The 12,352-nt window shown below is 58.1% G+C and overlaps 1 protein-coding gene across 1 annotated transcript in view; it reads right to left on the bottom strand.

The window, feature by feature from the left end:
* The window catches only part of DNAH17 (dynein axonemal heavy chain 17), a 38,681-nt gene that overhangs the window by 13,046 nt on the left and 13,283 nt on the right, over positions 1-12,352 (bottom strand). Inside the window, exons 34-59 of the mRNA XM_059828272.1 lie at positions 12,175-12,335; positions 11,935-12,091; positions 11,393-11,497; positions 10,746-10,903; positions 10,013-10,151; positions 9,297-9,524; positions 8,998-9,135; positions 8,297-8,429; positions 7,890-8,017; positions 7,624-7,772; positions 7,226-7,508; positions 6,907-7,080; positions 5,964-6,171; positions 5,702-5,867; positions 4,976-5,078; positions 4,635-4,782; positions 4,176-4,267; positions 3,832-3,993; positions 3,515-3,679; positions 3,163-3,354; positions 2,427-2,693; positions 1,721-1,882; positions 913-1,146; positions 555-719; positions 348-443; positions 38-255 (exon numbers count right to left, since the gene is read on the bottom strand). Of these exons, the coding sequence (XP_059684255.1) occupies positions 38-255; positions 348-443; positions 555-719; positions 913-1,146; positions 1,721-1,882; positions 2,427-2,693; positions 3,163-3,354; positions 3,515-3,679; positions 3,832-3,993; positions 4,176-4,267; positions 4,635-4,782; positions 4,976-5,078; positions 5,702-5,867; positions 5,964-6,171; positions 6,907-7,080; positions 7,226-7,508; positions 7,624-7,772; positions 7,890-8,017; positions 8,297-8,429; positions 8,998-9,135; positions 9,297-9,524; positions 10,013-10,151; positions 10,746-10,903; positions 11,393-11,497; positions 11,935-12,091; positions 12,175-12,335 (4,331 nt within the window). The remainder of the gene's footprint in view (positions 1-37; positions 256-347; positions 444-554; positions 720-912; positions 1,147-1,720; positions 1,883-2,426; positions 2,694-3,162; positions 3,355-3,514; positions 3,680-3,831; positions 3,994-4,175; positions 4,268-4,634; positions 4,783-4,975; positions 5,079-5,701; positions 5,868-5,963; positions 6,172-6,906; positions 7,081-7,225; positions 7,509-7,623; positions 7,773-7,889; positions 8,018-8,296; positions 8,430-8,997; positions 9,136-9,296; positions 9,525-10,012; positions 10,152-10,745; positions 10,904-11,392; positions 11,498-11,934; positions 12,092-12,174; positions 12,336-12,352) is intronic.

Below are 12,352 nucleotides of genomic sequence, written 5' to 3'. Positions count from 1 at the left end.
GGGCTGGGACGAGGGCAGGAACCAGCCGCGGACTCACTGAAATGCCTTGAGACAGGCCTCGGGGATGTGCTCCTTGTCAAACTTCTTTAGAGCATCAAGGAAAGCGTCTACTTTTCCCATCATGACTTTTGCTGCCTTCCAGCTCTTATCCTTTGGTATCTTGCCCCTGGGGGCTGTCAGGACCATCACAGCTGCCGTCACGTTCACCACTGCTTGGGGCGGGGACCCGAAGGACTTCAGCTCTGTCAGGTTGTTCTGGGAAGGGACCGCAGGGCCGCTGAGCATTGCCCCGGTGTGGAGACGCCAGCACCAGCCAGGGACCTGCTTCCCACCGAGGTGTTACCCACCTTGTTGAGCGTGTTGAGGGCCTCCTGGGCGGCTACAAGCGCTGGCTCTGCTTTCGCCAGGTCGGTCTCGCAGGCTCGCTGCTTCTCAGCCACATTCTGGGGAGGCGAGGGGATGGGACGGGGTGAGCAGCCGGAACTGACAGCGCTCACGCTGCCCTGTCCTGTGTTGGACCCCGGTGTGGTGGGCACCAGCTCAGCACCACGCACCGTGTTGATGGCCTGGACCTTCAGCTCCTCCTCATCAGCAATGGCTTTCTCTCTGCTGACCTTCTCTGTCTCGACACCCACCACGTGGATCAGTTTATCCGCATCCTCGTTCTTCTGCTTCAGCTCTGCCTCCTGGACCGCCAGCTTGGCTTTCAGGTCGTCCACCTTGACAGGGGGAGAAATGGAGAGGATCAGAGGGCTGATCCTGCCAAGCCCTGCCCGGCCGCGCAGTGGTGGCTCAGTACGGCTCAGGAACCTCGCGGCCACTGTGACCAGCCTGCGGGGACACGCCTTCTCTCGCCCCCCACGCGTCAGACCCGCAGCTGGCACGATGCACAAGCGATGCTGTGGCAGGCACCTGTGACGCTGTGCTCTGCAGCTTCGTCAGCCCCTTCTCCAGCCTCTCGATCTTGGCGGTGAGCTCGCTCTGTTTTTTCAACAGCAGGTTTTGGTAGAGCTTTATCTGCTCAAGGAAGGTCTTTGGTGTGGTGTAATTATAGCGTCTCTCCATGGCCAGGTAGGTCTTGGACATCTCCTTAACGCTCGTGTGGATGTAGGCCATGAACCGGCTGATGGAGACCTTGACCTCAGGCTGCATCAGGAACACAGACAGTGAGCCGCTGCGTGCGGATGCGGTGCCAATGCTGGGGTAGAACCGAGCCTCACCGCAGCATTCGTTCTAGATCCAGCCACAAAGGCCGGGAGGGAAAGCACTGCTTTTTGTTAAACAGCACAACGCGTGGCTAAGAAATGTAGGTGATCACAGCACTGATGGTGCTGGTTCTTAAACCCCACTCTGATTTTCCTGGCTCTAATCCCCCAGGTTAACCTGGGCTGCACTGGGGAAAAGCTGCTGTTTGCAGGCTGTTATTTGTGGTGGTATTTTAAGGACAAATGGGAAACGAGGAAAGGTTTGTTCCCACCTGCACAGTGTGGGGCTGCAGGCTCTGATCCTGGAGCCAGCTGTGAGCTTATCCCAGACCCCATCCATGGCTCGCTGTTCCCGTCAACCCTGGGTCATGCCAGACCCCCATCCGCAGGCGTGTTGCAGCAATGAGAGCAGCAGAGGTGCAGGTCATTCCCCAAAGCAGCCTGGTTTCCCCAGCCCCCTGGGACAGAGGGCTGTGCACAGGCACAGTGTGCACCAACCCGGGGTCCCAGCTCACCTCGATGTCCCCTGTTTCCTCCAGGAACCTGCTGCTGACAGACACGAGCGCATCCTCCGGCCACTCGTGGAACCAGTCGATGGTCGTGCAGTTGACCACGGCGGGGAACCTCCTCGCCCACACCCGCAGGGTTGAGCCCACAGGGGAGAAGCAGAGGATGACCTGGGGCAGAGCACTGCGGGTGAGAGGGGCGTCCCCGCTGCGGGGGCCAAGCCCGCATGCGGGGTGACAGGAGCATCACTGTGGGTTCTGCATCGCTGCAGATGTTCTGCTGGAGACCAGGACTTTGCCTCCTGCCCATTAACTCCCTTTCCCAGTATGTGGGAGATGGTCTGTGATTGCACACCCTGTGCCTCTCAGCGGGCTCGGGGCCAGCACCAGACCCGCTTTGGTGGCTGTGGCCAGCAGCTGAGCACGGTGCCTGCGTTGGCGTCCCTGCGAGCGCCCAGCACAGCCTGGCGCCGGCTCACGGCTGTGGAGGCTGCTCACCCCTCTCTGCCCCAAAGGAGGTAAATAGGTGGGTGTGAAGAGCTGCGCCCCTGGGGTTGGGAGTGCACCGTTGGCTGGGGAGTCTTTGAAAACATCTTTCACCCAAATCCATCACTGTGTAATGAAAACCCGGTTTTCTGTGTCCTGTCTGCAAATAGGTTTTGGATTAGGCAAGTCAGGAGCACTGACAAAATCCCCCTCCTGAGTGACCACCCACCTTTAACTGACGCCTGACTTTTTCTATAAATAATTTCCAGCAGTTTTCCCTTGTATCTTGCAATCCAAGGAACTTCACTTGGGGCCTCATGGCACTGATAATGTTTTCCAGGTCATCATCCTGAAAGAGCCCCGGCACCTCCCCGGACGCCAAGAAGTCATTGATTAGGACCAGGAACGATTCTTCAGCAACCTGGGAGTCCGTCATCAGGAACACGGTGGGAATGTTCTTCACAGCTGCCTTGACGTACTGGGAGGCGAGGTCCAGCTGGGGCAGGAGAGAGAAACCGTCACCCTCACCTCTCTTCAACCCCCCAAAGTGACTGGCTTGGCACAGCCCCGGTGCCCCTTGGCCGCCCTGGGAAGCCAGGATGGTGCCTTTGGGAAGGAGCTTTTGGGAAGGTGGCTTCAGGAAGGTGCTGTGTGCTGGCTGCTCTGCTCGGCGATGGGGCCAGCTGCCAGGGCTGCCTGCACCGCACCTCCCTCACGAGCGGCTTCTGCCCATCCCTGGCCAGGGAAACGCTCTGGCCCCTTGGGGCAGGACTTGTGGGTGTTCAGGAAGCACCTTTGAGCAGATTGCAAGGTGCACAGATGCAGTGGCGAGAGCAGAGCAGAGCCCTGTGCACCCACCCCAGGCACTGGAGCCACCGCAGGGCTTAGCACCGCTCCACATTTGCAGGATCCATCCTGCGAGCAGGCGGCACTGCCCCAGGGGCCAGGAGGAAAGCTGCTCTCACCTTCAGGTCTGGGATGCTGTAGCCTTTCCTCAGCGTAATCTGAAACACGTCCAGATTGCTGATGTACGCTGCCAGCCGTGCCAGACTCTGCTTCCCGCTGCCTCCTACCCCCACCAGCAGCGCGTTGCCCCAGGGAGACTCTAAGATCCGACTAATTCTGCAAATATGAGACACTGCGTCTTCAAAGAGCACCTGAAGAAAACAGGAGGGGAAGGTTTGATATTCTGAATCACACCAGGAAAAGCAGTGAACGCCCCATAACGTACAAACATGAGCGAGAGTGATGCTGCAGCCGTGTCTCTGTGGTGCAAGCGCTGCCCCAGCGCGGAGCTGCCCACAGTAGGGCACTCACCAGGCTCATCGCCGCGTTCACCTCGTTGTAGTTGTCCAAGGCTTCCCCCAGCAGCTTGTTCAGAGCCGGCCAGCTTGGCACCGGCAGGTACTTGGGCTCCCCGATGCCCTGGGCGAAGTGGCAGTAGACATTGGGCTTGGCGAATACCAGGTCCTCGCTGAGTTCCTGGGAGAGGCGACGCCAGCCATGGGGCTCAGCCGTGGGGCACCCGGGGGGTACCATTGCCTGTGCCACCGCTGAGCCCGTGCCGGGGAGCTCAGCCTGGCAGCACAGTCCCACCGGGCTGGGGCGTCCCCTCATTTTCCAGCACAACTTACATCAAAGAACTTCCTGCAGGTCTCCGCCAGCATCTTCCTGAAGCCTTTTTGATCCCTTTCATCAATGAGCTTGTCTCCGTACACCCTCTCAGCTTCATGGAGCCAGAGACGCAGCAAGTCAATGGGACTTTTCAGGCATTCGGGGGTGGAGAACAACAGACCCTGACAAACATGTAAATCCCTCAGTCCTCAGGGGTTTATTTTACTGCTACTCAGAGCTGAGTTTAAAGGTTGTCTTTAGGAAGAGGTCATGGTACTTTTCAAGGACACGGTGCACTGCAAGGATGCATGATGAAGGAGAGAAAGAAATAAGGGTGTTTTAAAGGGAACAGCCTCCCCACTACCTGGAATATGTTGGAGAGGTCACGGAGGTTGAAGAGGTAGTGGAACTTGATGGCTGTTGGCAAGAAGGTGGACGTGACCTTCTGGTGGAGAGCTGTTGGCAGGAAATGGGGGGTGAGCGGGCAGGCAGGTCCCCAGAGACCGTTGCAGCCTCTGGCGGGATCCCTGAGCCTGACTCGCTCTCCGCTCCGTGACCTTTGGCAGGTAGGATGAGCCTGAGGTTTTAGTTGGACCATTTCTAGGGACACGATGCTGCGTTTTGAATGTGAGTAGAAGAAAAGGAGGAATGGAGGTTTCATTTGCACCGTGCCGCGATGCGGAGGTGCTGTGTGGGGCTCCTGTGGCACTGGCCAGTTGTGGTGTTGTTGGGTTTCCCAGTGCTGGCGGGTGTGGGTGCGTTCCCCGGGGGCCGACACCGGTGTGCGTCACCTTCCTGCCCCCCGGGTGTGGCAGGGGCTCACCCAGCGCTGCTGCTACCAGCTGGGGCTGCAGCTTCTGGACAGCCGGCGGCATCCTCTGCAGGGCCAGGTGCTGCGCGAGGATGGTGCTGTACACGGTCAGCAGAGCCTCCTGGCCGGGAAAACTCACGGCAAAGACACAGAAGTGGCGCTGCAGAAAGAGGCAAAAATTCAGGCGGGAACTTTGCCCCCAGGGGCTGATACGTGCAGCCAGAACCACGAGGTCCCCCACCATGTCCCAACCCCGTCCCACCCCATCCCACTCCATCCCACCTCCTCCAGGCTCCAGTCCCAGGAGACGAAACCTGCTGGGGCACAGACCCGGCCCCGCGGGTCCTGCGTACCTGCAGCCTGGGGTCAATGGTGAAGGACCCTGCGGTCGGGTTCATGCAGGCCACGTACTGGCAGCTGTGAATGTCCTTCAGGGTCAGTTTGTTCCTGTCGTACCTGTGCGGGGACCAGCACCATGACGCTTTCTCCAGGGACAGGTTCCTCCCGTTGGGCTGTGCCCCACCGACCCTGTGGAGCTCCGTCTGAGGGGAGGCAGGAGTGGGGATCGCCATTCCCCCGGAGCTCGGCACAGTCCGGCACCACTCTTGGCGATGCTGTGTGGGGCCCTTGCCGCGCCCCACAGCCAGACCTGGCCCCAAACCCCGCCACGGCAGCCAGCACTCGTCACCTCTCCCTCCCTTACCAAGCAAGCCCTCCCCACCGCCTGCACCGCATGCTGCATTGCCAAGCACGGGGATCCCCCGCCGGGGCTTCCCCTGCCGGCCTGGCAGCAGGGCTGTTTGCCTTGGACGGGGTTTGGAATTGCCTGCAGAGAGTTTTCCCATTCTTCTGCCAAAGCCTTCCCAGCAGCTCCGGGAACGAGCTGGGGGGAATGGGCGGCTCGGCTCCGCCGGCACCGTGGCACAGGAGGCAACACAGCTCCGCCGGCACCATGGCACAGGAGGCAGCACAGGCAGGGCATGGCTCCCCTGGCATGGGAGAGGTGCCAGCACGGCACGGGTTTGCCTGGCAGAGGGTCACCAAGCCCCCACAGTGGGGGCCACTGGCCGGGCACCTACCAGTGCCCATGGTCCATGTGCTGCCGGATAAGCGTGTGTGGTGCCACGGTGCCATACTTGTCCACCTCCGGCATGTTCATGTCGTCAATGAAGTAGATAAGCCTCCTGGTCCCGGGTGGGCCGTAGTTCCTCCCTGATTTCTTCTCCAGGGGCTTCTCAAGGACAGCTGCAGCGAGAGGAGCGGGTGGGCGGTGGGGCAGCGCCGGGGGACTGTGCAGCACAGCCCAGCACGGGGCCGGCTGCCGGCTGGGGCCAGCCTTACCCTGCAGCATGGCTGAGGTGGTGTAGAAGTTAAAGGGCACAGACTGCACGAGGTATTCATCTGCGCTGAGTGCTTCGAGCTTGTCCCGCATCAGGACTGACTTTCCCGTCCCCGCGTTCCCCACCAGCATCACCGGCCTCTGTTTCTCCATCAGTAGGTCCATGAAGTAGCGTACACGAATGGTCTCTGTCGTGTGCACCATGGAGGCCTGGAGAAATCGCGCCATCAATCCCCGGAGCTCACCTCTTGCTGCCGGAGTCGACGTTTGCAGGCAGAGGTGGGATCTCCCTTAGAGCAGCGGGCAGCGCACCAGAAGCCTTCCCTGGTTTTCTCAGCAATGCCTGCTGGTCTAACGGAGGATGCTCTCTCTCCATACAAACCTGGTTCCTCTCTAAAGCAAAAGTTCTCAGGTGCTTGGTTGTTCTAAAGACTTTCTGACCAAAAATAGGAGCTGTCAGAAAAGTGAGTTATTAAAACAAAACAACACAGCACCGTTCCTGAAACTGTCCCCTGTGTCTTTGCTCAGCCAATGCACGGGCCAAATTCAGCTGCAGCACATTGCCCTTCCCCTGACATCTTTGACACAACCCCCCTCCTTCAGGTTAGCATTTCAAAAGACATGCAAATAAAGTTTTAAAGTATGTTTTTGCATTCAGGCAATAGTTATAATTATTTCATGAGAATCTATGAAGCCACAGGTTAATCTATAATTAAAAAAAGAAGAGCTGCAACTTGCAGCACTTGCTGAGGTTTCCGTGGGGTGAAGCAGAACCACAGAAAACCACAGCGTTTGCCGGGTGCCACCAGCCTGCGCAGCGTGGCAGAGCCGGCGCGAATCCCTGCGCCGCTCTAGGTGCAGGGCCCTGCCCAGCGTTGCTCGGGGGAAGACCATGGAGTAATAACCAAATAAAACACATAAACATGGAGAGCTTGTGGGAAATACCTGTAAAGGGACTTCAGGATCGAGTTCGAATTTTGGCACTTTTTCAGTCCAAAGCATGAATTTCTTCGTTTCTGGATCGATGTAATAGTCAAAAATTGTCCCCTGAGAAGGAAACTTGATGGTTTTAAACTTGTTCACCCACCACTTGCTGAACTCCAGGCGGTAATCCTTGAGCTGGGAGAAACCAAGCAGAGAAAAACTCAGAAATCGGCCAATGTTGTTGCTTTAGTGTTTTCTGAAGGGATGCAGCCGAGGGACGAAGCTGGGCAGGAGGCTCTGGTGAGCGGGCAGGTGTGAGTGGTTGGTCCTGCAGCCGTACCTGGTCCTGGAACATGGCCCCACCGAAGGCCCAGGCACAGGCGAAGACAAAGCAGAGCTCATAGAGCTCCCGGGGAGAGTCTGGTGGGGTGGTCTCCGGCGTCAGGAGGCATTCGAGCAGGTACAGCACTGTCTGTATCACTGTGACCTCGGGGACAGGGATGATCTTCTTGAATCCAGACTTGAGCTTCTCTAGGCACACTGGCAGGTACTTGTCAAAGAGGATCATCAAATTGGCCTTCTCGGACTGCACTGTCCTCGTCTCGATCCAGCTGGTCACAATGCTGCAGGAGGGACAGGCAGGGCTGCAGGTGAGCGCACAGGGGGCCTGTCCCGTCCCGTCCCATGCCATCCTGTCCCATGCCATCCCATCCCGTCCCCCTCCCTCCCCGGACTCACGGGTTCCAGCCCAGGTCCGTGGGGTTGATGTAGAGGATTCCTGCCCGGGACACAGTTGCTGGTGTGGCAGTCCGCAGGTGGCTGATCTCAAAGAGGAGCCGCATGGTGGGGTTGAGGGGGATGCGCTCATTGCTGGCTAAGGTGAGAACCTGGGGGAAGTGGCCTGTCATGGGGGGATGCCCTGATCTTGGGGCCCAGGCATGAACACAAACTGATCACACCGAGTTAATGAGTGAGCAAAGCTCCTGGGGTGTGACGGCACCGACCTTATTGTCATCCATGACTGTGTTCAGGGACTCAATCCACATGGGGTCAATATCTCCATCAAGGATGATCCACTTGGGCCCCGTATGTGTGATGTTGGCCAGGTCACGCATCACTGAAGAAAACAGACCTGCCCCGTAGAGACACACATGGGTTTGTCCTTTCCACGTAAGGCACGTTTGCTGAGGGACACACGGGACTGGGTGCTTCCCCGAAACACGTTTCTCCTCCCTCACACTCCAGTAAAAAGCCCCAGAGAAAGGTCTTCCCATTCCCATCCCCACATCACAAAGTATTTACAGAGACACTTTTATGAAGGTATTTGCCCATGCGCCAGCCGCTGCTGAAGGATGGTTTGCGCCCGGCCCCACCCGGGGTAAGCAGCCGCTCACAAACGTTGGTGTCTCACCGTCCTTCCACTCTCGCGTGGATGGATGAATAACCCCGAACAGCTCATCGCAGGTCACAGCTTTTGGATCGAGGTCCACGGTGACTGGCTTCAGCTTCATGCTTTGGTAGGTCTTGTTGAGCGACCTCAGCACCTGCAGAGACGGGAACCGCGCAGCCATGGCCGCTGCTCCTACGAGGGTGTCTGCAGCTTTTTGGCAGCCTTTCCTGCAGTCAGGGGCACAGAGCTTTGCTCCCACCCAGTGCAGAGCGCCCAGGCCTGGACAGCCGCTGATAAGGCTCCAGACCGGGCAGAGCTGGCTCCTGTCTGTGTGTTGTGGGAGCCCAGAGCCCCGCCAGCTGGCACCGTCCTGCCGGCACCGCAGCGTGCAGGGCATCGTGAGAGCGTGCCCCTGTCTGCTTCCTGCCTCGTCCCCGCTCTGCTCACGGGGGTCCCGAGCAGCCCCCGAGCTGTGCATCCTGAACCTGCTCAGTGCCACGGGCTGAGCCCAGCATGTGTGGTGCTGGAGGGCCCGGCGTGGCCGTGGACGCTGGCTGTGCTGCCGTCCCCTACCCAGACACTGCTGCTGGTGCAGCTGGGGGTCTGCATGGCCGGCCGAGGCCAGCAGCAACATCCTCGCCGAGAGGACGGGGGAGGCCGTGGGATGTGCTTGGCTGGGGGCAGGAGGGGACTCGTGTCGTCGGGGATGGTTTGGCTGCTACCTGGGACTTGCCGCAGCCGGCGCTGCCGATGACAAAGACGGAGTGTCTCACTTGCAGCAGCTCCTCCAGCTGCACCACCTTCAGCACGAGGCTCTCCTCCGCCTGCAGCTTCAGCTCCAGCATGGACTGCCTAATGATCTGGGAGGGAGAGTGGGCGCTGACCATGGGCAGCCATCACGGCCTTGGCAAGACCACAGAGACAAGCTGGCCGCCCCCAGAAGTGCCAAATGGACCTTCAGCCTCTGGACACTGCCAGGGCTGAGATGTCTCTGGTGCTGGTGCTGCCCCTGGGCTTGTACCTTCTCAAAGCTGAGGTCCCTTTTCCTGGGGACGTCCAGAGCTGGGAACAGGTCTCCAATCAGCCCCATGAAGATGGGCAAGTCGTCTGTCACGATCTTGGGGATGTTGAAGTCTCGTAAAGCTCTCATCAGAACTTGGTCCTCAGCACGGCCAGGGTCCCCTCTCTTCAAGGAGCCAGCTACCACCAGCACAGACTTGATAGCCCGCAGACCCCAGTCATAGTGGTCCTGCCGACAGGCAGCAAAGAATTACAATTCCACTTTGGCGAGGGAGAACTGCTTTCAACAGCACTACAGAGGAACACCCTGTCCATCGCCCCCCAGCCAGGTTATCCGCGCAGTGCCCAGCAGACTGGACTTAAAATGAACTTATTTACAAGACAAGCCCCAGCCAGTCACAAGGTGAACGGCAGTCTGGCTTGCTTCCTGGAAGCACATTTTTATTGTAAATCACTTCTGCTGAGATGAATAATATCTGCACGCTCTCATCTTATATATTCTATTCTATTCTATTTTTGGACTTCTTGATTTCTTCCAGAAGGCAGAAATATGCCATATGAGGCACTGGCGTGGAAGTGGAATTTTTCAGCCATAGACCTGAACTATGCAGAACATCAGCCAGCACGTTACTACCAGCAATCCTACTACAATCTGTCAGGTTTGAAGTTCAAATTAACTCTTTCATCTTAAAGAACCTTGCAATATAGTTAAATTACCTGTTTAGACAGTAGCTCTTTGCAGAGCGTGTACAAAGTAATGAACTTTCTTGCTAGAAGCTTAGCATCAATAAAACCTTCTGCAACAAGCATGATTTCACAGATCAGTTCAAAATCGGGGACTACCATGGCGCAGGGTCTGGAGAAGAGCAGCGGCAGGTTAGCAGGGCTGTGCACAGACATCCACACACCCCTTGCCCTCCCACAGACAGCAAGAATTTGCACCCGAGTTTCCAACATAAATCGCTCCCTGCTGCTGTAAGCATCAGAGAATCGGGCAGTAATTTAGGCCGGTTGGGGTCTCTGGGGGTCTCTTCTCCAGCCTCCTGCTCCAAGCAGGGCTCAGGTCACCCTGGGCCTTCTCCAGTCACAGTTTGAGTTCCTCCAAGGACAGAGATCCCACAGCATCCCTGGGCCACCCCTTCCAGTGCTTGACCATCTCTTTTTTTCTTATTCTCAGTCGGACTTTTAGCTGAAGGAGGCAGCTGGACACCCCGAGCATCCTCTTCTCCAGGCTGAGCAGCCCAGCACTCCCAGCCTCTGACCCTCTCAGGGGCTTTGAGCAGGGCTGTCCTGGGGTGCCAAGGTCTCCCTTATATAAGGGCCACCAGTACACACAAATATCCTTGTTTGCACTAGTAAAGGCTTAGGTCATGTAATGGATGTAGCAGATGAGTATTACTGCAGAGGTAAATGCTGTAACAACTGCCAGTTACATACTGCCTATGGGTACCTGAACAGAGCTTTTAAATTTTCAGGCAGTTCTGTCCGTCCTGCGTAGCCAGGGTTCATGGTAATGAACAGCCCAACCGACGGGATCAGAGCGATTGTCTCTCCAAGGAAATTGAATGTTTTCTTCTTGGCACGAATTGCATCTTGAACACATTTCACCTGGCAGGCGAGCAGAGGCATCAGTGCCGGCAGCCCCGTGGTGCTCTGCCCTGCACCCCCGGCTCACCTTCACCGACCACCCGCAGAAAACGAGTCTGGAGGTTCAGTCGTGCCATTGGCAATGCTAGAAATAACATCGACAGCTTGCCGAAAGCATGACAGCGTAGCAATCCCTGGGCTCAGGAGAGCTGGCCTTAAATCAGCTTCTTCCCAGGCCCCGTGACGCCCTGTCCCCGGGCAACGGCGGGGTGACGGGTCACTGGCATGGGACGCAGCTGGGCTGCGTGATCTTAAACATGCCGAAAGCCTCCGTACTGCTGTGCTTCCCCTCCATTTGCCTCCCAGTGTGACACAGTGGAAATAACAGCAACGAACCATCCCTTTGAAAGTCAGGTTTAACTAAGACAACGTTCAGTATGTGAACTGGAAACGCTGAGAGGCTCATCCAGTCCCTACGGCACCCCACGCTGCTGCTGGTTTTGTACATACCTGCACAGCAATCACAGACAAAACCTCCACTGAAATGCGATTGAATTCATCGAAACAGCCCCAGGCGCCAGTCTGAGCAAGCCCCTTGTAGATGTTGCCGCAGGACTGGAGAGAAAGCGCCGGAGGTGGGCTTCAGACACCGAGCTTTTACACGGAGACTGCAACGGGGGGATTTGTTAAGAAAGCTCAAATGCGGGGAGCTGCTTGTGCTCTTATGGTTTGTGCGGTTCCCTAGGGAAATGCCCCACAGTTACCCCACCAGGCTCCCACGGGCTCCCAGGGACACAAGCTGGCTGGAGCCGTGGTGGGAGTGAGCGGTGTGGGATGGCACCAGGAGCTGCTGCTGGACCCACACGTTTTTCGCCGGCTGCCGAGCCAGGGAGAGGAGAGCAGCTTCAGGGCACTGGTGATGGATGCTGCAGCTGGACACTGAGGGGGTGCACGCTGCAGCGGTGCCTCCCGAAAGAGGGTCCCCCCCTTGTCTTGGCAGACAACCCATGGCTCTCGCCTCAGTGCCACCGTCCTGCTCCCCCACGCCCTACCTTGTAGTCCATCTGTTCGGAGCAGTTGAAGACATAGACCATCATGCCCACTGCCCGGCCCAGGTCCTTGGTGGTCTCCGTCTTCCCGGTGCCCGCAGGGCCGGCGGGGGCCCCCCCCATGAAGAGGTGGAGGGACTGTGTCAGGGTGATGTAGCACCTGTGGAGGGGAGGGTGGGCAGGGCTGAGCGGTGCCGGCAGCGCGGTGCGGGCAGCGGGAGGCACAGGGATCCGAGCCCCTACCGATCTGTCAGAGGGGTGATGACCAGCCGGGGGGTGTTCCCCAGGTACTCGTAGGAGTACTGGAGCTGAGCGTCGCAGATGTTGGCGTAGCAGTGCCTTCTCCCCTCATCCCAGCGGTGCCGGAACTGCGACTGCCAGGCGAACGCCTGCGCGGTCTCCACCTGCGGAGCAGCCGGAT

This window comes from Gavia stellata, chromosome 22 (genome assembly GCF_030936135.1).
Source record: "Gavia stellata isolate bGavSte3 chromosome 22, bGavSte3.hap2, whole genome shotgun sequence".
NCBI classification, from domain to species: Eukaryota; Metazoa; Chordata; class Aves; order Gaviiformes; family Gaviidae; genus Gavia; species Gavia stellata.
Note: the sequence above shows the minus strand (reverse complement) of the source record. Positions and strands in the feature narration are given on the sequence as shown.